The sequence below is a fragment of the Zalophus californianus genome, chromosome 12 (genome assembly GCF_009762305.2).
Source record: "Zalophus californianus isolate mZalCal1 chromosome 12, mZalCal1.pri.v2, whole genome shotgun sequence".
NCBI classification, from domain to species: Eukaryota; Metazoa; Chordata; class Mammalia; order Carnivora; family Otariidae; genus Zalophus; species Zalophus californianus.
In genome coordinates, this window is record NC_045606.1 from 104,205,726 (window position 1) to 104,231,855 (window position 26,130).

A 26,130-nucleotide genomic window follows, 5' to 3' on the forward strand; every position below is an offset into this window, starting at 1 on the left:
TGCATGGTGAATGTACACATCTGCATATGTGTGTGTGCACGGGTGCATTCGTGTATGCATGCACATCTGTGTGTCAGGTGAGTAAGGTGTCTATGAGGGCAGGTTTCTACTTGTTATTGTATTTGTCATCAAATGCTAATTGCTTTGGGACCTGAAGTCAAACCATGATGTAGTCAACTGGAGGACAGAACCTCTTCCCACTAGATTTTTGGGGACTAATCGGGCAACTGCTGTGCACACTGAGGTTAGATCCCCGGGGTCAGCTGGATGTCAGGAGTACCCTGTTCCTAGTTGGGATGGATGAGCCTCAGACAGCAGGGCTGGGACTGGGGGCATCAGGATTGCTAACAGGGACCCAGGCATCTTGAGAACACCCGGTGCACACTTGCCAGGTTGGTGCCCCTGCCTAGGCGCCTGGAAGGGGGCACGTGATGCTGCAGGAGAAGCCGCAGACCCACCCCCAGCTGTGCTCACGGGGCGTCCCAATTTTGCGGAGGAAAGAAGAAAGCAATCTGGAAACAATCCTGAAAAATAGAAAGAGTTCCATTTTTACTCCTACACAAACTCGAATTATCTTTCTTGGTGTGGTTGATTCCCATCAGCAGGGGGCCTTTTTAAACATCCAAAACACGGGGGACGCAGCACGGGCCGCTGTCCTTTACTATCTGCTCACTGAGAAACTGCACAATGAGAAAACATAATGATGAATTAAGAAATGCTTTTAGATGCACTGATCACAAGGGCATCTGCAGATACCGACTTGTATAAACATGAAACACTTCATTTATCCAGCCTGTCAGAATTGCTTAACATAAAATGAATTAACAGTTGTGTCATTTAGGATGCTTTCAATCACAAGGAACAGTAAAAGCCAACTCAGCCTGGCGTAGACAAGCCCCAAGGTTCAGCTGGATGGCATCAGGTCAGGCTTGACCAAGGCTTGCGAAGGTAAGGAGGGCTGGTTTCCTTTGTCTTTCCCTTTGCCTGCCGTGGTGTCAGCTTCATTCTAAACTTTCTTCCCTGCATGGATACAAGTTGGCTTCCTGCAGAAACACAGGTCATGAGCTTCTTAGTTCACATCCAGAGGGAAAGCAACCCCCGGCCCCAGGGCCCATCCTCAGAGGGATCCTTCCCAAAGGCTCCCAGCAAGCATTTCTCCGCTCTTCACTGGCTTAAGTTGGGTCATGTGATCTCCCTGAGCCAATGATCAGGTGATGTGCTGACTGACCCACCCAGTCAGGGCCCTCCTGGGGGTGGGGGCGGAGCCAATCCTTCCGCGGAAAACCCTCGTCCTGTGTGGAAGGAAGAGTGTCGGGGTGGCGCAGGATGGGGCCCACCAGAGGTGGGAGACCCGCAGGCGTGCTCTGTAAATGGACCTTGCCCCACCCTGGGGAGCGCATACTGGTTGAGACCACCTGCCCTAGGGGCGGGGTCCGCCACTTTCCAGACCTCTTGGTTCTGGCCCCAGCTCTGCTCCAACCCCGGGCTGAGACGGGTCGGCTCTTCCCCCGTTAGGACATGTTAGTCTCCTGATGACCCCTCCGGGGCTTCTGCTCCTCATCCTTCCCCCTCTGGTCTGCCCCTTCCCACCAGGTCCACCGTGGGCCCACACTCAGGGTCGGTGCAAGGCCCGAGCATCTCCTGCTCCAAGTCGTGACTGGGCTGGCTTCTGCTCCGTATTGGCCCAACAGTGACTTTCAGAGTCTTTGCTGTCCATTTGTCCAGCCACCAGCTCCTTCTGGAGCCGTGACTCCAGGAGTCATTGTCCCTAAGACCCCATTTTCATCCCAGGAAGAGAAAAGCCCCTTTGCTGTCTGGGCTCCAGGTGACTACCTGCCCCACACCTGCCTCTGGGCACAGATGTAATGAAAACATGCGGGCCGGTGAGGCTTCTCCGATCAGAGCTCCATCCTTGGAGCCGGACTGGGCCTTCCTTGGCTTTAGGAAGCCACCCATGCCTCCGTGTCCCCGTGGCCAGCTGGTCCCTGCGAGCACACTTCGGGATTCTTCCCAACTCCTCTTCAGCCCTGCTTTCACACTGTCCCTGTGGCCTGGCCCACACCACATTCGTGGGCTCCCTCTCCTGCCAGGGCCCTTCCTGGGGAGCCTCCCAGGCCACTCCGCTTGGTCAGGGGTCAGGCTGGATGGGCTCCAGGAGGGGTCTTCCCGGGGAGAATTCCTCGAGCTACAGGTCGCCCACCAGGTCCTCTGACCCAGAGAGGCGGACTTCAGGGCTGCGGGAGGGAAGACAGGCATGTGTGACATCACACCGAGCACATGTGGGTTCTGCCTACAGTGTCCCCATCTCTGAGGCACAGGGTGGAACTGAGGATTGTCGTCACTCAGCAAAAAGTGTTGGGTGACCTGCACAAAATTAATTTCCTGGTTGTCGTGTAAATTCCCAGGGGATGTATTCGCACAGTTGCCTGTAATGTGACAGCCTGAACACAGGTCGGTGGGAGGATGGTGAGACCTGAGGGAGGGGAGGTGACGAGGGTGTCCCCCATGCACCCCCACACTGTGCCGTCACCAGCTGCCTCTGGGGAGGACGCACCGCAGGGTGGCCGGGAGCAAGATTCCGGGTTTGGATCTCCAATCAACCACTGCCCAGCCGTGTGAATCCAAGAAAGTCTCTCAGCGTGTCTGTGCCTCAGTTTCCCTATCTCTGTGCTTTCCGCATTAGGCTGTAGGATGATCACCTGTACCCCCAGGCCAGACACCTGGACACTCCTGTTTGCCTTGACTACTCCAAGTCATCTGCTCCGAGAGCCGAGGTCCAGGCTTGCAACGGAGGGTGACCGGTCAAAGCCCCAGTGCCCACACAACCTCCTCACAGCAGTGTGCAGACCTCAGGCCAGGCAGCTGTCCGTCTACGAGCCCCGCGTCCTCCTCTCGAGCCAGGCTTAAGTCTCGTCTGTTGCAGTGATTCTCAACCTTTTCAGGTAAAAGCGTCTCTTTTTTAACATCCAAATGCAGACTCTGAGGTCTATAACCTGATGGTAGTTATCATTTTGGTACTTTCTGAGAAAACAGACAAAACCAAAAAACCTTAGCATTTGTCGATCGCATTAGCACCCACACGTATTTGAGGCACAATTTATATATGTGTTCATATGTATACACACAAATATATGCATTCAAAAATACATACACCCATAAATGTATCTTTATATCAACATAGATACCCACAAATATCTATATATTTATATAATATATACACCTACACATATATATGTATAAATATACACATAAACATATACACCCGCAAATACATGTTAACAGTAGGTTGCTATAACAAAGAGGCCCCAAAATACAATGTATTCTGCAAAGAATACAGAAGTTGAAGTTTACTTTTCTCTGATGACATGCTTCTGCAGGGAAAGGCCCGGGGACGGTGGGGCGGCCTTGGTCCAGGGGATCGTTTGGAAACCCGCATTCCTGCCCGCGGCTGTCCAGCGGGGCTCTCCATGCTGACAGAAACGTTCTGCGTGTGCCCTGTCCAGCACGGTAGCCACTAGCCCGCGTCGCCACTGAGCATTCGCAGTGTGGCTGGCGCAACTGAGAAACGGAATTTCAGTTTTATCTAACCTTAGCTTATTTAAATTAGCCGCCCACGGGGCTGGTGGCCACGGCACGGGACAGCATGACTCCTCCCCAGCCCTGCCGGGTCCCAGGCGGGAGACCCTGCTTGGAGGGGGCAGGCCCGGGGGGGAGGGGAACACTGTGTCTGCTCACACTGTCTTAGAGAATCAGTCCAGGGCCGCTCCTCACGGCAAGGAACCGGGCAAGGGACTTGACCGGGCAGCTGCTGTGGGCATGCGCCAAGTTGCGGTGCAGAGACGGGGGTACCGGAGGACAGTTGTCTGAGCCGTGCCACCTAAACTTGATACATGATATTTACTCTGTATGTAGAACTCACTGGTGAGACTAGGGTCTTGCAAGGCCCTTGGCGGTCACTGCACACCCAGGAGTCCTTGACTAGAGGGGGGCCCCCCACCTCGCTCGGCTCCCACTCAGCCCTTCCTTATCTGACACCGGAGCCCATCCCAAGCGGCGTGCCCCCCTGCCTGTCGCTGATCCTTCTCTGATCCCCTTGGACAGGGCTCCCTGCCCCTTGGGGCCCAGCTGCTCTGGGGACTGGCCCCTGTCGCCCTTGAGACACCTCATCCCACCCAGCCCTGGACTCAGAGCAGCCCAAGGGCCCCCCACTTCATTGTCAAAGGACCTGGATGGCTCTTGGCTCATTCCGTCTCCCCGGCAGCCCTGAGAGGGACCATCCGCCCTCCCTGAGGAGCAAATTCGGCCCAACGACCTCTCCTACGTCCTCTTGCCTCTAACAAAGCCCAGCGTCTGACCCCCCCCCTTCACACAGAGAGATGCCAGGACGCCCCCTGCATTCCCCACCTTGTCTAACAGGAAATCTGACCATTTCAAACTTCACTAGTCCGTAAGTATTTGCTGACCGTTTCTGCACCAGGAGGACGGAGGCGCACGCCCCCAGGGTGCTCCGCTCGCGCCGGGGCCCTGCCCGGCTGCTCCCAGCCCTCCCTACTCTGGTGTCCCAGGCTGGACGACAGAGTCTGCCTTACAAGCAGCGTGACTGTGTACACATGCACTTTACAGTTAGCCCCTCTACTGCCCTGTGCGGTTGAAACTGTCCCCTGTCCGTGTTTCAGGCGCAGAAACTGAGGCTCAGAGGGTAGAGCTGGGAATTAAAGCCTGAGCAGTTTCCTTCCCGAAGGAGAGCACCGGCGGGCAGACAGACCTCTCCTGCGGTCACTGAACAGGAATGCACGCGATCCTGGGTGGGATGCTCCGCTGGGGACCAGGTCGATGCTTCTCTAGAGCCGCATCCTGTCCCGCTCCTGGATGAGTGCCCGAAGCAAGGAAGGGTCCTGGCGGCCACTGGGTCTGAGACGCGGCGGCTGGGTGAGAGTTTGTGCTCAGGGAGCGGGAGCACAAATACCAGCAGGTCTAGTGGGGCTTGGGATCGGGGGAGGCCTGCCCGAAGGAGGTCGGAACCCCTCCCTGGCAGCCAGGCTGGGCCCAGAGAGGATGCAGAGAACATAGAGGCTGAGCGGCAGCAAGGAGCTCGTCTCCGTGGATGGCCTGAGGACCCGGAGCAGGCCAAGGAGGCGCTGCGGTCAGACCCATCTGCCGGAGGCATATCTGGGGGCAGAGAAAGGGCGTTGGACCGAGGGCCAGAGAGAAGGGCTGAGGGCCTGCGCTGGGCGTGGAGGCATCGGTGGTGAATCCCAAGAAACGGAGGCCGAGAGAGGCGGCCGAGGCTGGCGGGCAACGTGGTGCTGGCAGCTGGCAGGGCAGGCTTGCTCCCGCTGAGGCCCGCATCTGCCCCCGCTGGGCCCAGACTCCCTTCTGCTTGGTCAAGGGAGAGCAGGGCCCCGTCCAGGCCCTCCCATCCCTTCCACCCAGCACAGGCCGGGGCAACCGAGGCTCAGGGCAACAACTGCTTTTGCCAAGTGTCCTTGGGGGTTCTCATCGGGCGCTCCCCATCCCAACCCTGGGTCGGCCGAGAAGGAGGGATCCTTACAACAGCAAACATTCTCCTGGGGGAGCCCCTCCCAGGGCCCCGGCCCCTGGCCTGCCCCTTGCTCCCAGGGATTGTCCTGAGCACCACTGACCAGGACTTCATGGTTCAGAAGCCACCAGAAGGCAAAGGGTGAATGGCGGCTGTTCCCAGACCCCGTCAGAGCCCGGAAGGGGCTGTGCCGGGCTGCATGCACGGCTGCGTTTTCTGTGTGCCGGGCGTCTTTAAAAGTGGGAAGAGCTGAGGTCCGAAGAGAAAAGGAGGACCATCTCGGGAAGTGACGGGGCATCTGCTCTCACCACACTCTTTTACATTTCTAATCAGGAGCCAGGCCGGGATGGGCGGGGCTTGGTGTGAGGACAGCTCGGGCAGAGAGTCAGGGACGGGCTTGACTTCGGGGTGCCAGGCTTTCCCAGGAGGAAATGGGTCAGAAAGTTTTAAAGTGCAGCACAGAGGGGGGCCCCTCGGCAAGGCTGAAAGTCCTCCCCAGCGCGGGGATTGCTACAGGATGGCATTCTCTTCCGTCGTGGCGTTAAGGTTCTTAAGACACTTAAAATTCCCTGATAGTTCTTAGCGACACATGACACTGATGTGCAAGGAGCTCTTTCTCCACTGAGCTCTCCGCATGCCTACCCGTGGCTCAGCCTTGAGACACATGAGGCCAGAGCCGTCTAAACACCTGAACTCGGGGCTTGGTGTCCAGAACCTTCTCTCTTTATGCCCCAAGATCCTTTCTGCATGAGGATGGTGCAGCTGGGCGCGCGGATCCCGGAGGCCGGCCGCACCCCTGGCTGTTGCCATGGTTAGCTCCAGGCATCCGCGGGGGCTCCAGAAAACCTGGTGGCGGGACTCGATCGGGCAGGAGAGAATGGGCTCATGGGGAAGACGGAAATTTTTCTAAAAGTGTGCAAACAGTTTAGTGAGCCCCACAGAAACAAAAGGAAAAGAAGGGAAGACAAAGCAACAAAGGGCGCAGAGCAAAGCCAGACTCAGCCCCAAGATGAGGCTCATGGGAGGAGCGGGGCAGGGGGGTGAGGGGCAGGGCGGAGGTGTCAGGTGTCGCCCCAGCACCAGGGACGGCCAGGAAGAGGAGAGAGCGCAGAGCATCTGAGGGGTTCCTGAGGACATGGGGAACGGAAGTGGGACCGAAACACATGGACGGGAGCAGTTGAGGAAGACGGACGGAAACAGCAAAATATCTACGTGTGCATCACTAAGCAGAGCATGACTGCAGTGCCACACGATCGGGGAGGAATCAAAGGAGCTTAGCCCTTTCTGTCCCAGGGCAGCACAGAAACTGAGCCAAGGGTGAGCGGATGGCCCAAGGTCACACCCGCCAGGTCTCTTGCGTCCCTCCGTTGCAGGCTTTTTCCCGGGCGCCACTCGGCCTTCTGTTCATTACTTGCCCTCCCTTCCTTCCTTCCTTGCTTTTTTTTTTTTTTTTTAAAGATTTCATTCACTCATTTGTTAGAGAGAGAGAGCCTGGGCGCGAGAGAGTGAGCGAGAGTACAAGCAGGGGGAGCTGCAGGCAGAGGGGGAAGCAGGCTCCCCGCCGAGCAGGGAGCCCGATGTGGGACTCGATCCCGGCGCACCGGGATCATGACCTGAGCCGAAGGCAGCCACCCAACCGACTGAGCCTTCCTTGCTTTTTATTGAGGCACAAGGGACATATAACCTTACAGGCACAATGGGGCACAATGATTCGATACTTGTATCTACCGTGAAACAGTGTGATGGGCAACATGGCCGCTGTGGGTGGAAACACTGTAGTGCATATTGGAAAGTTGCTAAGAGAGTACATCTTAAAAGTTCTCATCACACACAGATAAGTTGGTAACCGTGTAAGGTGACGGATGTTAACTAGACTTATGGTGGTGTGGCTTAGCTATATATCCAGCCTGCCTTTTAAACACTTGGTCACTCTGGAGTTCTGGGATACAGAAACCTGGAAGGAGCAAGAACGATGTTGAGACGGAGGGAAGAAGCAATTGGACAGGAAGCAAGAGGGCCGAACTCAGGCTCTGAGGACTGCAAGGGCGCAGGGCAGGGAGGCACAGGGTGGGAGCGGCTGGAGGAGAAGGGGCTGATGGAGGAGCAGGGGGGCAGCTGGGGGAGCAGGAGGAGCAGCTGGAGGAGGGGGGCAGCTGGGGGAGGAGCAGCTGGAGGGGGTGGGGCAGCTGGAGGAGGGGCAGCTGGGGGAGGGGGGCAGCTGGAGGAGCTGCTGGAGGAGGAGCTGCTGGAGGAGGGGGGCAGTTGGGGGAGGAGCGGCTGGAGGAGGAGGAGCTGCTGGAGGAGGAGCTGCTGGAGGAGGGGGAGCTGCTGGAGGAGGAGCTGCTGGAGGAGGAGGAGCAGCTGGAGGAGGAGGAGCTGCTGGAGGGGGAGGAGCTGCTGGAGGAGGAGCTGCTGGAGGAGGGCGAGCTGCTGGAGGAGGAGCTGCTGGAGGAGGAGGAGCAGCTGGAGAAGGGGAGCTGCTGGAGGAGGAGCTGCTGGAGGAGGAGGAGCAGCTGGAGGAGGAGGAGCTGCTGGAGGGGGAGGAGCTGATGGAGGAGGAGCTGCTGGAGGAGGGGGAGCTGCTGGAGAAGGGGGAGCTGGAGGAGGAGCATCAGGTACCATCTCGGTCCATGGCACCCAGCTGAGCCTGGAGCAGGAACAGACGGAAGAGGTGGCTGATTTGGGGTGGGGGTAGTAAGGTGGAAAGCAGTACAGTAGGGATGCAGTCACCAGGGAAACAGGAGAGAGGAAGACAGCCCCGGAGGGAGTGCGGGTTCGCTTCCTCCCGTGAAATCTCTCTGGCTGCCGTAGAGCATCTTTGGTAAGGGAGCGATGACCCTGTGCGTGTAGCACAGGAATCCTGACCGCCGTGGGGATGTGAAAACAAATGAGAGGAAGGGAGAGATTTAGGGGAAGTTATACCTTTGATTTATGGAAACGGTGGAAGAGTTCAATTGCCCACCTTTTCATTTGGAGTATTTGTTCAATGAATAAATAATCATGTACTGTTCTATTCTTTTGGGTATATACTTCTGGAAACATGAAATTTAGGCATATTTTTGGGGGGCTACCTGCCCCCAGAGTGCTTTATCTTGTACAGAATTTTGGCAACATGGTACCGGAAGACCCAATGGCCACATCGTCCGTTGTAATCAAATACAATAAGTGAAGCTTACAGTTAATATGCCTATAAATATTTATTTCTTTTAAATCTGAACTTGGTTTGAAGGATTTCTTTAGGCAGTCTTATTACTAATCTTATTGCCAATTTTATAGTGCTCCCCAAAATGAGCACTATAAAATTTGAATTTGGGGATTGAATTTGGGTTGGATAGGGTTGAATTTTCGAGATTTTCTCTGATAAAATAAATCTTCTAATTCCCCCTGATTGAGCAATTCTGCACGTGTGGCTCAGGTTTGGGTTTTATATTACCAGTAACTCTTTTCCTATTTCCTAAAATGCTTTTTTCAACGTCTTAGGCTTTTGTCAATGGTCTTCTTTAGTGAGTAGTAAATGTGGTCCAGTGATCTTTGTGGAAGCGCGTCAGGCTGAATTCTCTGGGGCACTAATGGGGAAGAGGACATCTGAGCCAGCAGTGACCGGTCCTTGCCTTCAGCAGAAGGTCCCGTGTGGGGCTCTGACCTGCTGCGTTGCCTTAGACCAAACAGGAGCCTCTCTGTGCTTCAGTCTCTTCTCCGCACAGGTTGACTTCTTTCTGTTTACTTTAGGGCAGGAGTTCTTCGTCGTGGTTCCGTGAACTCGGGCAGGGAAAATGCGTCCTGTTCTCCCTAACCGATGTCTACCAGCAATTTACCAGTTCTTTTCATTACAAAACAGACCTAATGATACCACAGGAGGATTTGGCCTTGCCTGTGACCCTGTTGCCAATTCCTTTAAGTTTTTATTTTAATTCCCATTAGTTCACATACAGGGCAATGTTAGTTTCAGGTGTGCAATGTGGAGATCCAGCACGTCCGTGCACCAGCGGCGCTCATCAGGACAGGTGCGCTCCTTCGTTCCCATCAGGTTTCCCCCGTCCCCCACGCACTCCCCTCGGGTGACCAGCAATGTGTTCTCTGTAGGTAAGGGTCTGTTTCTGGCTTTGTCTCTCTTTCTCTTTTTTCCCCCCTTTGCCCACGTTTTCTGTGTCTTAGATTCCACCTACGAGTGAGATCATATGGTATTTGTCTTTCTCTGCCTTATTTCCCTTAGCTTGATACTTTCTCGCTCCCCTGTTGCCAGTTGAAACCACAGACACTTTCATATCCTGCTACAGTTGTCGCAGATGATGGCGGAAGATCATCTCTGCTTGTCTCTACTTCAAAATCATTGATTAGGTCTGTGAGGACATCTTCTTATCTAATATATTAGTAAAGAAACACATCATGATTAAAATACATTTTATAAGTATTTTAATCTAATTGGGTTTCTCGTGATCATGTACGTGTTATTTTATGCGTGCCTATGTATCCGTCAGAGGAGGGCATGGCCATGGGCTTCCCAAGGCTGCCGGGAGGCTCTGTGGCATTAAAAGAGGTTACGAAGCTCTGCTTTAGAGGGATGCTGAGAGGCGAAATGCACATTTACTAAAGGACCAGGAGCTCTCTAGGGCAGAAAGGAGAGAAAAGGAAGTTCAAAGAACAGTGTCGTTACAATGGGGAACAATCAATGAAGTAGCTCAGAGGAGCGGAGGGCTGACCCTAAATTATTAATATTCAGAATTCAGAATATTAATATTCACCTCCCTCAGGATGGTTTTTGGGCCCCTGCTCCCCAGTCTGGTTGTGCCTGTGGACACGGGCACCGTGTCAGCTGCCACCGCCTGGCCGAGCCCAGCCTCCATGACGCTGCAGGTGGACTCGGTCGCCCCCATCCCTGAGCTCAGCCCCCCACGTGAGGGCCGTGCCCTCTGCCTCCCCTTGACACATACCTTCCTGCATGGTCTTTAGGGGAGATGGCACCATGGACAAGCCCACGTCCCAGCAGCCGCGGCGCTGCCCCTAGAGTCCTGCTCTCTGTGCAGCAGACTTTGCTCCGGTGCTCTGTGCACAGGGCTCCTGGGGGCTCTGGAGGCGCCGAGCCCAGACGCCCGGGGCCTCCCGCCGTCATGCCCTCACGCCAGAACCCAGAGCACCTTGGAGACTGTCCTGACCAACCAGTCTGTTTCAGGGGCCCACCTTCACTGCATTGGAGGGCCCCCCTGCTGGTGCTGCAGTCAGGACACCAGGACCCTTGAACCTGGCCACTCATGCCTCTCCAGACCCTGGTTTCTTCATCTGCAAGGTGGAGATGAGAATTGTTATTTCTGTACAAGGTTGTGTGAGGGCAACAGGAAGCGGTGCCCGCGGGAGGGATTGTAAAGTCATGCTCATGGTCATCCCCAGCACATCCCCATCATTAGAGCAATGGCGTGCCCTCGGGGGGCCCAGACGACCCAGCAGGAGCTCTGCATCACCACCCGGAACCCGGGAGGGCTCGGGTTGTCCTGGGACTGAAGGCAGGGCATTTCCCAAGTGGGAGAAGACTTTTTGGACTCCTCACGTACAGGGGTGCCAAATCGGGAGGGTAGGTGCCATTCTAGACTCTGATGGCATCACTGGTCCTATGGGTCCAAGCCTGTCAGAGGCCCTGCCGAAGCAGTAAGAAACCCCAACGAGGTCCGTGGAAGCGTCGTCAGTGGCTCACACCCCGCACCCACTCCAGTCTCCCGTCTGCTCAGACTCAGGCTTCCAAGTCTGCAACCTCCCGCCAAGGGAAGCCTTTCTGAATTTGCTAAAGATTCAGCTACCAAAAGTCATCTCCACCTTGTTCACAATAATAAAAGATTGGAAATAACCTAAGTGACGTGGGAGACCAGCTAACTAGAGGTGACGCACCCCATGAGAAGTAAGCACCTTGCAACCCTGACAAGTTCCATTGTAGGAGAATATCGAGCATGAGAAGAGACTCCTAGCACTTCGAGTGGAAGGCCGGGCCAGAGAACACCCAGTTACACACCTAATCCACAAGCTCGTGTGCACACACGCACACACACAAAAAGCTACATTTCTATAAATACATGTATTTCTTTTTTGCTTATAAGAAAAAATGTAAGGTGTGTGTGTGTGTGTGTGTGTGTGTGTGTGTGTGTGTGTGTGTGTGATTTTCCTTTTGTCTGGTTTTAAAGGAGACTCAAGCCGCAGAGAACGAGATGCCTCCTCTGCAGTCCTCCTGCTCCGGGCACTGACCCCCCACCCCCCAGTGCACAGCAAGCCCTGGTGGGACTGGTACCTCCCAAGTGTTTGGAGGACCAAGGGTTCCCACAGTATGGCCCCTGGAGACCCCGACTGGCCCTGCTGCCTCCAGGAGGCGCAGGGCCAGGAGGCACTTGGCGATCTTGAATGTGGTCCTCCCAGGGGGACGGGGGAGAAAGACCAGCAGGGTCTGCTCGGTGCGCTCGAGACGGACCAGGTCAGGCGGGCAGATAAACCAGGGATTGGAAGGCCACAGGGTCAGTGGGTCCCTCGGTTCCTAGCTCAGGTTGGAGACTCTCTCCTGATGCCAGGCTTTCAGAGGGAAGATGACCAGGATGCAGACTGGTCGCAGGCACTTAATCAAGTAGATAAATAAAAACTCCAGAGGGGTCCAAGCAACTCCATCTGCTCTCCTCCACCCTGAGCACCCCTCGCACTGTGGGAGCCTAACTGCAAAGAAAAATTACGGGTTTTCTACTCTACTGAAAAATACCAAGAGGAGATGAAATATTTTTACAATCTTGAGTTTGTGTTCAGCTTGAAGTAACATGCAGGCCCCAAACCTGCCCCTGCAGGAGACCAGGGAAGGCAAGTCCGGGGGACGTCGGCTCCAGGTGCTGCCCAGGCTGGCTATGGTGACAGCCCTCGGGGAGGCATGCAGGCCCAGAGTTCTCGCCAGTCCATCTGCAAGACCGACAGCAGCCCCACGTCAGGTCCGTCTCTGTCTGTGCTGGGATCACAGGCGACCTGGGAGATATCCCTGCAAGGTGCCCGCCAGGGGCGCAGAGGAAGGACCACTCGGCCACTCTGCCCCCGAGCCCCCATGGTCTCTGCCTCTTCCCTCTCAGGGCAGGAGGAGACCCTGGGGGTCTGTGTGAGCTCCTCGCCCCGTTAGATTCCTCCCCTTGCTCCCACCAGTGGCCCCCGAGCAGGGAGCACACTTCCAGCCCCCACCTCTCATCACAGGGTGTCTAGTTAGGGTTTCTTCCTGCCACCAACGGGGGTCTTTTCTGGGTCTGCTTTTCCCACTACTGATCTCAAAAACTGTGGTGGCCCAGGAGGAGGTGGCCTTCTCGAGAATGAAGACGAGGACCCCCGTCCTTGTCCAGCACGCGGAGGGCACCAGCATTCACGTCAAGGCCTCCGGCGAGGTCTCCCCACACCTCCCCTCCCCATGGAAAATCCCCAGCTTCCCATCTGAATGTGGAGGGGGCCCTGCCTACCACCCCTCTGCTTTTCACCGTGGGGTCTTAGAGCACACAGGTGTCTGATGAAACGTGGGGGTCAGCAAGAGTTGCCATAAAGGGGTACGGTTACTGCAGGGGCACAGGCTGCTGGGGCACCCCTAGCCCCAGGCAGGCGGCATCGAGTCTGTGTGAGCTTGTCTGCCAGGTAGGACGAGGGGTTTGGGTGAGAAGTTTCTCCAGTTCGAGCCCATGGCTCACTCTGAGCTGAATATGAAGCCCGGATTCAGGGCCCAGCCTGAGAGCAGAGCGGCGAGCGGGGCTCCCATGGAGTAGAGAACAAATGGAAGGGAGCCAGCGCTTTGTTTGAGACTGGCGGGCTGACGGTGTCGTTTGCTCCTCTGGGACCCAGGGCAAGGACAGCGGGGCTCAAGGGCATGCTCAGGCTGCTCAGAGCAAGGCGGCAGGCCAGCGCCGGACAAAGGGCTGCCCACCTGCGCCCGCTGCCCGAGGGGCTCGGGGTCATGCAGCGGCACTGCCCGGGGGTGGGCCATGGGGGTCCCCGGGCCCTGAGTGGTCAGGTTACTGTGTGGTTAGTGCATAAGGCAACACGTCCATCTTTGGGAATACGCCGTACGAACCAGAACAAAGGCTTTGCTGGGTTTGACACTCAGTCACCAGGTAGAAGGAAAAGCATTTCTAAAAAAAAAAAAAAGAAAGAAAGAAAAAAGAAAGAAAATATTCTTTTCTTAAGGTTCAAAGCGCCACACCCAGTAGGTGGAGAGTCAGCTGCCTTTATCTGGCCTAGTTTACGCGTGTTTGTTCTCACACCGGGGCTGCCCCGACGAGACTTGTCTTTCAGCAGAAGGCCCCCGCAGCGCCACTGGTGCCTGGACACGGGACCACGGGGCTTCCTGTGGCTTGGGGAGGGCGAATGGCCACTCCGTGGCAGCCACGCATGGCCGAGCCAGAGCCTGGAGGTTTTCACTATGGAAACTGGTCCAGGCCTCAGTATCCAGCAAGTATACAAAATGGAGCAAATTCACAACATCTCCTGTTCACCATTTGGGGTATTGCTAAAAAGCAAAACAAAACAATAACAACAAAGAAACAAACCCCAAAAAACGAAACACAAAAAACCCCCACTCAAGTGGCCCTTTAATCTTAGGGCATTAAAATTTAATCACAGCTCTGATTGCATATAAAGGCAGTTCAAGGGTATATTTTCACCTTAAGGTCTAATAATTTAATAACACTTATTGAACCTGCATTTGTATTAGACTTCGCTCTGTCTTAATACCATGTTGCTTTAAATAGGGTCCATTTTTAATGGCGGCCAGATAGTCTATTTTTTGGTTCTCTGCTTTCTTCTACAAACCACAGGGCATGAAGGTGCTTAATCAGCGCCCTTTGATGAAGAACAACAAAGCCATAAACATCATTTCTGCCAGACAATGAAAATCACCTGATTGAAATCTTCTCTCTCTCTGTTGACAGTGGTGTCACCTCAAGGATTATCATCAGCCTTTCTTGGCTAATATCAGAGAATATGCTGTAGAGAAATTCCCACTTGTTCGGAAAGCGGCTTTGAGGCAAACCCTTAATGTAAAATGTCAGGAGTACATTCTAACTCTTCAGGTGCCAACCTCGCTATTCATGAAGTTTGAAATTGGTATTAATATTTTAACTTATCACTTACAGGATCTTTCCGAGTCTCAGCCATGCTTAATTAGCTGACATTGGGCATCCAACGTTCCATTATGTAACTTGCATTCCTTAGATATTGGTTTATTAACATCCCTGAAAGGAGGAGGAAGTTCCTGGAGCCTCTGTCTGTTCCAAGGGAAGGCCTGTGCGCCCCCGAGTTGTATCATGGCTCAGCCAAGTGTGCAGGCAGCTCTCACCTACCCTGTGGTTTGAGGGAACTCAGCGCTCTCTGGCCTGTTTAATCGCTCACCTCACTGTATTGGCTTCTACTTTGTGCCATTATGTTTAGGGGGATACCGTTTTGACCCATGGCTGGTCAAATAAAATCTGTGTTCCATAATAATGAGCCATATCACAATATAATTCTGATATATTTCCAGCACAGTCTCAAAGCTTGTTGTTTTCCAAGAACTTCTTAACAGATGGAATGTGTTTTGTAAATGTCTTGCTGTTGTGAGGTAGACTATTTTCCCTATGTGTTATAATTTAGGGTATTTTTTTTTTCTTTCTTGAAAATCTTGAAAAATCAAGATTAAGGAGCACAGGGATGATTTTTTTTTTCCTTAAGGAATTACAGAAGTTTCCAGACACGTTTTCCTCTGAGATCTCCACCTTGGAGCGGTCCCAGCTTCAGCTGACTTCCCTGTGTCCAGACTGTGTCTCTGTCTACGGGTGTGGGTTTGTGTGTGTGCACGTGTGTTCCTACCCTCCCACCCATCTCCTGAGCCCGCCGAGAATCCAGAAAGGTGGAGAACTCTTTCTGATGGTTCAGACTCCACCTCACAAACTGTCCTTAGGAAGCCAAACTGGATTTTTCAGGTAATGTCCTTACAGACAAATGAGCTCATAGTACATTAAATTTAATCACCATCTTCGAGAAGGGCAGGTCCTGAAAATGGATAAAACCAGTGGGCTGTTCCCCCTCAGCAAATACACGTTCAGGGCCAGGGGCAGCAAGTGCTAGGGAGAGGGCATTGTCATCTGCTGCGTCTTATCCTAGGTAACTTAAGGGCAGTGAATGTCTATGATTCCATATTTCAATTTCATTTATCTCATTTGGTCTTTTAACTATTTAGCTCCTTGCTATAAATATAGGCAAATAATCTGAGGAATTTAGGCAATGTATAAAGGGGCAGTAAGTTATAGGCAGAAAATCATAATAAAACACACACTTGTATCTAACAGGTATTGTGACAATTTAATATCATTGCTAATTGCATTTTGGTATAAAACTATGCAATATGCTGGTGGGTGGGCTTCAAGATTTAAGATTAACTCATTTAAGATTAGCTCAAAAATTTGCATCAAATCTTAAAACAGGCCACAAAATCACATCAAAGAATGGCTTTTTCTCATATTCCATTATAATCTGAATTTTAAGAGTGATAGTTTAAAATTTTTTTAATTAGATAAAGCCATTACATATATGAATAACTATCAACCCAAGCAGAGAAATAGGTAGAACAAATATAACCAGCTATTGACTCTATTTTTTTTAGGGCTTGTCTTAGTAAATAAAGTATTGATCTCTCCCATTTGGGACTTTGGCTCAATTCCACTTTCCACTCCTCGGTGAAATGGATTCATTGGTCTTGGCTTATTCTTAGCAAGTAGTAATCCACATAACAAAATATAAACAGTGCGTCTCAGCCAATTTGGTTTCTTTTTATAAGAACAGGTTCCCAGAGTCTTCCAGGGAGACCCAAAGAACCTGTCTCATAAAAGCACAACTTGAAACCACTTGCCTCAAACGTGTCTACTCTCCCTGTTATTTTAATGAGCATCACACCCCCCGCTTTTTTCCTCCAAGGAATTTTCTGACCCAGAATTAGGTTGCTTTTCATTGACTCTGAGAAACTTTTGTGCCATACTCTGGGTGCTGCCTTTTTTATTTTTCCCAGGCTTTTTGCTTTGTTTTGGTTTGGTCAATAAACGTCATTAAGAAGGCAGGACTGTGACTCAGAGGGACGCTAAAGCGAGCAACTACTCTGTCTCATTATTGCTCATTAGCAAAAGTGCACAGCCTGACTGTGCCCTACAGGGAAACTCCCGAATATTTGCAGCCATAAGAAATGCGGTGGTTTGTGTCTATCCCTCAAACATACATTTAATCAGTAACTCAGTAAGCTGCAGTATTTACGTGAGTTTAACAAGCTTGCGCTGGAAACAAATTTCTGGAAAGGAAAAGTCGATAAGTCATGAGCTACCAAAAATCTTGGAAGAGACAAGACTATTTTTCCTGGGAAATAAGAAACAACTGAAAAGCCAAATTCGGCGAAACCTTCGATGTTCACTATTAGAGGCAAGATGCGTGGTTCGCTCCAGTCAAAGCAAGCGCATCACCATCCACGAGAAACTTCCGTGGGGGAAGGAAGGCGGAGTCCTCATGTTCACTTAGGTTGCTAAGCAGGACCCCACATTCGTGTACAGTGTGTGCTCAGCATTAGCAGTGTCCGCATCTGAGAATCTGTAACAGTTACCAGTGAGAATCTGGGAAGCCTGAGGTCACACTTCCACAGTCACAGATGTCCAGCTCCAGGGGCACTTGCCAGCCACGGCCTTGGCCATCTTCTCATGAAGGAATCAGGTTCCTGGGCAGCGCACGTACCAAGGAAGCCCAAGTTCAGGAGAGGTTCATGACTCGGCGCTATTCGAAATGCTGAATTAATCTTAGATAGACAGGTTTACATAAAGATGTAGGGACTGTGTTGTAAATCACAACTTTACTACCTGACTGAAAAATGGTGCTAATTATTCTGAAATCCTATTTCCATTTTCTATCAGTGCAGGTTTCCTGGGCTATAGCATGTAGGGTCTGTCCTCGTTACCTGGCTATAGATGCGTCCAAACATCACGAGCCTTTCCGTTTCCCCAAACAAACAACTGGCATGAATTTAAAATTCTGACTTCTAGTAAGAAGTGGGGTGGAAGAAGGAGAAAAGTGGAAACTGCTTCCTCTTAATTTTGGTAAATGTTCCTAAGTTTCAGAACTATCCCCTCCCCGAAGCCTCAGCTGAGTGTTTTCTAGGCAATGATGGAACACATGGCAAGATGGTTTTTGCTCTTTGGGGGCAGAATTTATCTCATCCTACCTTGTAAATTCTCACCACCAACAATGAGCATTTCTTTTTAAAGAGAAGTGTGTAGAATATGCCCTGACATGTTAAATAATTAAAGTCAGATTCCACTGAATGTAAATTTAACAGAGACAATGAAATATCCAAGAGCAATATGATTACTACGTTCTGGTATTAAGTGTGGTCAATAGGTAACTTTTCATAAGGTCCCACCTCCCCTTCATCTCCACACCAATGAAAACACCCAAATTGGGAGAATAATAGGTTAGTTAGCAGCAAAATATACATGCTGTTAGCTGAAGTCTTTCAAAAAACACACACACGCAATAGAGTTTGCAGCAAAACAAAACATGGTCATTGGTGTCATCTTTGAAGAACACGCAGTGTGATAAAAAATCGACTCTCTGAATCATCTCAATTCAGAAGGTCTGCAGGAGAAGGCCATCGTACTGCTTGCTATGAAAATATTCATTATTTTTTATACATTCAATTACATTTTAGAGATTAAAAAGTTTTTAAACTTAGGGTTTAAAGCTGGAAATTTGATTTTCATTCCTGATCTAAAGTTAGTTTGTTTCTTTTATTGACCACCATATATATCCTGGAAGACATAATCTGGAATTTGTGGCAACATATTTTCTTAAATTCATGACCAATCAAGTATTTAAGAAATCAAATCAAGTTCTTATCAAATAGAACGGGATACTTGTAGACATGCATAAAATATACAGTATGCATTATCAAATCCTTAAAATGGTTTCACTTTTTTCTTATTACCAAATTAAATGCTTTACTCCCAACCCTGTCTGTACCAAAATCCACAAAGGTACTTTGTTTTATGCACTCCTCAGCCTCCCCTGTAGAAAGAACCAGGTTTGTCATGATGCCAAACAAGAGATTTTCAATAAAATGTCCTACATGAGATGACATGGTATGAACGAGACATAGCCTTTCTTTTCATGAAGAAACATAAAGATATGAGCACAGACGGTGACCTGTGGGCTGTGGCTCTCCTCCCCACTACCTGGTAGCACCGGTATCCTAGAGCTCAATTTGCTCAGCATAGGTTTCACAGAGGTCTGGAAAAAAAAGTTACACGGCATCACACTCACATTTAATCACAGCGTGTGAGTCACTAACTTTCTGCAAAAAGACACATTTTTATGGAAGCACATTTTAAAAACTTTTTCATTGTGGAAACTTTCAAATACACACAAAAGCAGAAAAAAAGGGTATAATCTACTCCCCTGGACCCCAAACCTGGCCTCAACACCTGTCAATGCTCTGCTATTCTCATTCCATCCTCCAGCATTTTTTCCTGGAATACTTAAAAACCAAAGCCCAGGGATCGTACCATTTTGCCCACGGCCTTGGGAGTATTTAAGAAATGCTTTAAATGAGGGCACAGCACGCTTGGCATCTAACCCAAGGAGCAGAGAGGCAGGGGGATGCTCTGATGCACACTACTTTTCCAACTAGAAGCAACGAATGCCGGCTCTCTTTGGAGAGGCTATGGGTTCTTTTAACTACATCGTCTATTTGAAACAGGAAATACACCAGCCTTTGAAAGTAACCATTTGGCATATTAGAATTCAATACCACCATTAGTGTTGGGAAGGCTACACAAAAAGGTAAAAATGCTTTTCCTTTAAATGAAGGCTAAACATTTCAAGATACTTGGTACGTGATTCCCTGTGTTGCGTTCAAAATGATCATGTGACAGATTCGTCAGTCTAATGGTTTAAATGTGAAGATTTACTATCAAAGCAGAAGTGACGTGTATCCAGAAGACATTTCTGTCTTTACGTCTGTACCCTCACACTCTAGCTAATGAATACCCCCACAGACCTCAGAACATCCATGCGTCCACGATCTAGAGTGCTATGTTCTCTACCATCAGTGGAATACAGCAACACTTTTTATCACGACCTGATATCTTATTAAGATTTTAAAACATCATTTTGACTTCAAGACTTTAAAATGACAATCTGGCAAAGCCTGGGTCATGTGCCACAAAATATTCCATCAGGATAATCTAATGAGCTCCCTTTTTTTTTGCCTAGGGAAAAAAAAAACCAGATTACGTATGGGGTAGCCCCATTCCTCTGTCTCACACCCCAAGAATAGGATGTATTTGATAAACTTTTATTTTATGCAGTGAATAAAGCTGCAGAGGGACATCCACAGACCCATCTGCAATCCTATCGTCTTTCACTGAGGTTTTCTTTACTGATTCAAAAGGTGGCACATAATGTTCGTGAAAATCCCACTGATGTGTTATTTTTAAATCAAAACGGTCATCTTGAGTGTAACAGATGTTTTCTCCATCACTCCCCATTTATATGTTTATGGGTAAGGGGTACACTGTAGAAGAATCCTAATACTTAAAGAGTCCAGTGTTAATTAAGTAGATGGGAGGCATCTTTCACAACATACACACATATCAAATCACCACGTTGTACACTTTATACACCTTACAATTTTATGCCAATTATACCTCAAAAAAGCTGAAGTTTTAAAGTCTGTGAATGTGCCTTCATCTGGTCTTATGTAATTATTAAAAAATAAAGTGAAATGATCTACAGTAAAGAGAAAAAAGCAAAATTCATATATAGACACATATAACAAATGCATGCGCACCCGTACACACACATACATAAAGTATAAAAAGGGACTAACTTTCCAATTGAACCTCTAGTTCTAGAAATACCTATTTAAAAGAAGTTATCTCCCTAAAAGCATTTAGCAGACCTCAGTAGAGTGTCTTGCACACAGTAGACATTGGGTAATGCGTTACTGGTTAATGCGGGGTCAGAGCCTCCAGGACACACACACACACACACACACACACACACACACACACACACACACACGGCCATATCTTCAAAACATCTTTAAATCGTGGAGATCAATCATAGCAAAGTCGCTGGACAATAGAACAAGATAAAGTATCACCTCGACGAAACAGAACACGGACGCCATGCTCTCACAGGACACCTGCTATCTTTGTATATACATTACGTCGGAAAGTGCCCGAGTTTTTCTACAATGTGAGCGTCTCACCTTTTACACGGTAATCTGAAACCATCCCAATATGTTAAAACACACTGCTTCTTTGTTGCTGTGGTCATTGCGTGCAATTTTTCTCATTGATGTAGTGCTTTATCCTTTTCTGGCAATAATTTTTAAGTTTGAAAAAATTATTGAAAAATTGTTATGGGGTGTTACCTTATTTCAACAGTAGGAACTCGGCGGGGTGGGGGCAGTCTAGCCTCTTTTTAGGATTAATGTACTCAGAGTTTTTAATTTATGAACGGTTTAGAACATCCATAAATAGGTTTCACAGAGAAACACAGCCTGGAAAAACTCTCTCCCCTGCACTGTGGTTACCCTCTGGGGTGGCTGCCTTGCATTCTCAAGAGTTCTGAGGCACTGATGTTTATGTTTATAGTATAAGTACTTAACCAGTTTTTAAGCAATCAAATGCTATTAAGAATTAATTATCTAATGTTTTATTTTACACCAGCAGTCCTGCATGTAGCTTAGGTTTCCCCCTTATGTTCGCGTTTTCTTGGGGTTCATGTTAATTTTTAGCTTCAATTATAAATACGCAAAAGGAGTGAAAAGACAATATTATTGAACTTAGGTCAAACTGCTGCATTTAGGAACAGAGTCTTACCCCCCCACCCCAGGATCTTATTATTTGGGTCAAGGGCTGTTGTGAAGACTTAGTGAAACTTTCTCAGGCCCTTCTGTAAGGTCTGAACAGGTGTTTAGAGAGCAAATTAGTTGCATTTGCCCTACAAAGATGATTATGACGAGTCCAAACCCTTTGTGAGGAAAAAATAGGAAAACAGGTATTTTCAGGATCGGTCATCACATTTTTGCTTGTATCTTCAAGCATACGTATATCTCCGAATTGTTTGAAAAACTTCCAAAATACTTCCTTCAGAAAATCGTGGCTATGCGCTTATTGATGTGAATTTCACAAAATTGCAACATTATGTAGCTGAACTCCATGAAAAAGCCCTCAAACTCGAGAACAATCCTGACTGTATCATTCCACTGTACTATTCTTCAAACTCCCAACCAAACTAGATTTTATTATTATTTTTCAAACTGGATTTTAAGCAGAAAACAACCCCATTATCTACTCAGAGTAAGAAAACTTTTTCCTGTTAATGTGGATTTATAACTTTCTTGTTTAATAACCTTTGATGACATGAATATCTATCTACAAATGGGCAGTAACTATTATTTTAAGGACTTTGGCACTAAAAATTTGATACTGTGGATGCAGGTATATTATACTTTATTATAAACAATTGCTAAATGTCTCAAGCTTCTGCAAGGGCATAAAAGTATTCCCAGGACTTTCAATCAGTCTTCATACATATCATTCATTTGCTCAAAGATATCTGAAAAGACTGCACAACTTGAGCTACATTCTAGTAAGTGTATTAAATAAGCATCATAGTGACACTCCCCTAGAAGGTTCATACTCCACCAAACAGGTGGAAAGGCCAATGGTGGTAACATGTTTCAACTTTATATAAATCAAGTTCTGGTAATTTTTTCTAGCTTCTGAGTGTGAGTGTGTGTGTGTGTGTGTGAGTGTGTATAAGAATATGACTCAAATATTATTTTCTACCCTCTACCAGAAAAGAAAAATTTTTTTAAGAAGAAGTGGATTTCTGGGAAATAAACTTGAAAAAAAAAACCCCAGCACCCTCGCAAATCAGCAAACAAACAAACAAAAAAAAACAACTTTCAAAATCCCGTACTAAATAAAGATCCCACCTTCTGTCAGTGTAGGCAAATCATAAAGAGATTCTCCTTCCTGATCCAGGATGGAGAATCCTAGCTCTCGGGAGTTTAGAAAGAGAAAGTGTTTTGGATCCATCCAATTCTGACGAGCATGTGCTCCTTAACATCTGGAAATCGAGTCCTTTAGACTTCCTCGACAATGCAGAGGAAAGGAAGTGCCACCCGAGAGCCCGGTAGCCCTGTGGTTCTGTTTGTTTGTTCTCTCTCACTTGGTGTCTTTCTGAGTCAGTGGAGAGCTGTTGGTGGCAGGGAGACAGCAAGGCAGAGGGGGTGGGCGCACGGAGGACACATGTTACATCAGACACAGTACCTGCCTTTTTACTGCACAGCTTGTCAGCGAGGTGGTGTGCCTCCTGGGCGATAAGTGAGAATATTCCGTCTTCATGCTCCTCTATTATGGCTTCGCACTGAGGAAACAGAATCACCGCATAGGTGGGTAGATACGCACGCACCGGGCATCTGGTTAGAAGCACTTACCAACATTTTCTTAGCTGAAAATAGAAAATCGTGTTGCCAAGGTGGCTCATTTTTATTAGCCCCTTTGGTTTAAGACTCCATGGCATTGGATCAACCCTCTCCCCAGAATGTTAATTGCATCATTTTCCTGGGACCTAACCAACTGATTAGTCGTGTTGAAAGACGAGGGTAAGGAAGGAAACTAGTTCTTTGTATTTGTTCCTTTTCCTTAAATTGGAACGCGAGGACTAGGAAGAAATGGGTCTCCTAGGTGGAGCTGAAAAGTCTTAGCTTCTGTTTTTGTTTTTGCTTTTTTTTTTAGAACCCTTTAAAGAACACAGCTCCTTGAAATGGTTAAACCCGGTTCCCTCAGATTTAACATAATAATCCATGTTGTGGTTTTAAAACAGAGTCTGAAGTGTGAAAACAATTAAGCTTTCTCAGCAATCAAAACAAATGCATCCTCAATTTCACTGTGGATAACATGCTTGACAGTTACTTAGGCAAGTTTCCTTTCATACCATTTAGAGATCCATTCATAATTTCACTCTGCTTCTACCCCCAAATCTAACTTTTCAGAGAAGAGGCAGCCCAAATTTGCCCAGGCATTAGGAAAAAAGAAAAAAATCTTAAATTCTAAGTGAAGTATGTGTCTGTGTTAGAGACCCACAAGGTTACAGTTTCAGGAACTGGGAACCTGCAGAAGGGCATTCGCTCGAGACTTGCAAATCACTTTCCAAGTTCATTAAGCAAGACTTTAAAAATTTTAAATGGCATTTAAAAATATTTAAATTCCACTATAATGTGTTTATTTAAAACCTGTGAAATGCAAGCATACTCACTCATTGCAATTTCTCTTCCACAGTGCTTTTAACCTGGAATTATTGCCTATACTTTTTAATTAAAATGAAATCTTCAAAAGTCAGCTAAAGCCCTTACTTCAGGGTTTCAGCATGCCTGACATTTTGGCCAGTGTGTGAACTTAATACATTTTTTAAACAGGCTTTCCCAACAGTTTGTCTGATTCAACACCGTTAAGTAAAGTGAAATATATTGGAATATATTTTGCCAGGCACATTCTAGCAAGCCAGAGGCCAGCCTTCATCTAAAATAAACACTATACTGGACGGAAGTTTGGCATTAAGCCAGCTATCACACCTAAGCCTTTGTTTAACTTAGTTTGTGCTAAAATACTTGAATTGACTCAGGAAAGAAATTCTCTCTCTTCTGTGAAGCCCAGAGGGGGGGAGAAAGGATGATGTGTGTCACTCTTCCTCCATCATTTGGCAATAAATATTTGAAAGCGACATTCATTTTAATTTGGATTTTAACCTAGGAGCCATGACCCCTGATTATTTCTGTGGGAACCTGGAAGAGACCTGCCTCGGCCAGGGGACCCACGGAGACCCCTCCCCGAGCCCCACCGCACAGAAACACGCAAACTGTGTCTCAAAGTCCCTAGGAGCTGCAACAGCACTTTCTGGAAAATGTCTCCTGTCTCCAGAGCCCCGTTAGGTGTCTCACTGGCAAGTTCCTAAATGCCTGGTCAACACTGAAAAAGCAGGACGGACAACAAAGCTAACAGATAACATTTTAATGTTCGGTGTCTTGAAACTCAACAACCCAAGCAAATAGCAAAAAAGAGTAACCACACTGTACTCATGGCGCCCAGGATTCACCTGCCAGGAAGAGAGCTTACCGCGAATTTCAAAGGTCTGTAAGCATCAGAATAAAAACAGAATTTTTAAAATTCTTTGTATATTTTGTCTCCTTTCCTTGGGGCAAATCTCTTAAACGCCTTCTCCTTGGTCACGGGGTCTTCTTCCAGCTTGTGGTCGTTCATCCGCTCACACACTCCATCCAACAGGTCTGCTAGGAAAGCCTCCGAGTGGGCTAAGGCGATCTGTGAAGACAACACGGGCAGGGAAGCTGTCTTCCCGTGCACAAGGTTCGAGAGAGCTCGCGATGAAGCCATATGGAAACATCCTCCACCCCCATGAACGCCAACGTGCATTACTCTCCTAATATAATATGTATGCAATTGTACTACTTACAGAATTTAAGAAGTTAGCTTAAATGGTGCTTTTGAAAAAGTGCGGATGTTTGAAAGTGGACAGAAAAAAAAAAACTATATTCAAACTAGAAAGTACACTTATACAGGTAATCATTTATAAAAGTCCCCGAACAGGCAGACTAAGGCACTGAGGACAGAAAATGGCTGTGATTATTTACTTGCAATAGAGAGAGAGAGGGAGGAAGAGAGAGAGGCAGAGAGAGAGGGAGACCTGGAACCTGGAGAGGACGAGACGGGGACAGGGAGGGATGGAGACCCAGCGAGGCAGCGCGCCCCTCCATTCCGGACAAGTTCGGCCGAGCCAACAGTTGCGCCCCGGGGCGCGGGTCCTGGGCGCGGGTCCCCGGCCGCCGCGCTGACGCCCGCGGGCGCCGGGGGAGAGGGGCGGGCAGGGCGGCCCCGGGCGCGGCCGCGGGCTCTGGGGACAGCTGGTGCCGGTCTCCGCGCGCCCGGCTCCCTCCGGAATCCGGCGAGGATTCAGAGGACCCTCTGGCCACCACCTCCGCCCCGCGCGGGGGTCAAAGAGCACCCCTCGCCCTTGGTAACCGACACAAAAACTCGGGGCCCGTCTAGACAGGTCAAGGTGCAGGATGCTGCGTCCCCGCGGCTCCTTCCGGAAGGGGGCGGGGACCCGCCAAGGGCGCCGCGGACGCGCCGCGGCCGGGCCTCTGCGGGCTTTTTCCCCCTCCACCCTCTGCTGATCAAAGTAGGAAGTTTGCATGACAACCATGGTGAAAGGGGCTGAATCACAAATGAACTCGATTTCTGCGATGTTGATCTATCCAGACTCCATTGTCCCCTTTCAGACGCAGTGTGAACCCTTCCGGTGCCGGCGACCGCGCGGCTTTGAGGCGCGCGCTCCGGGCGCACAAAGGGTCCCCTCGCCTCCCGCCATCTGGCCGCGGGTTCCCGGGCGAGCGCAGCGCCCGGCGCGGTGGCCCTGCCTGCGCCTTCGGACCGCCGCTCCCGGGGGAGGCTGCTCCGGTGTCACGCCGTCAGCCCCCACTCTCAGGGAGGAGTCCACTCTGTGAA

At 49.4% G+C, this 26,130-nt stretch overlaps 1 protein-coding gene across 1 annotated transcript; it reads right to left on the minus strand.

The window, feature by feature from the left end:
• Nucleotides 1-15,922: 15,922 nt before the first annotated feature.
• On the minus strand, nt 15,923-25,819 carry CNPY1 (canopy FGF signaling regulator 1). The gene is given in 5 exon segments (XM_035723331.1): nt 15,923-18,820; nt 22,879-22,975; nt 24,724-24,927; nt 25,461-25,579; nt 25,582-25,819. Coding segments are annotated over 5 exon segments (696 nt in total). The 3' UTR covers nt 15,923-18,782.
• Nucleotides 25,820-26,130: the final 311 nt, after the last annotated feature.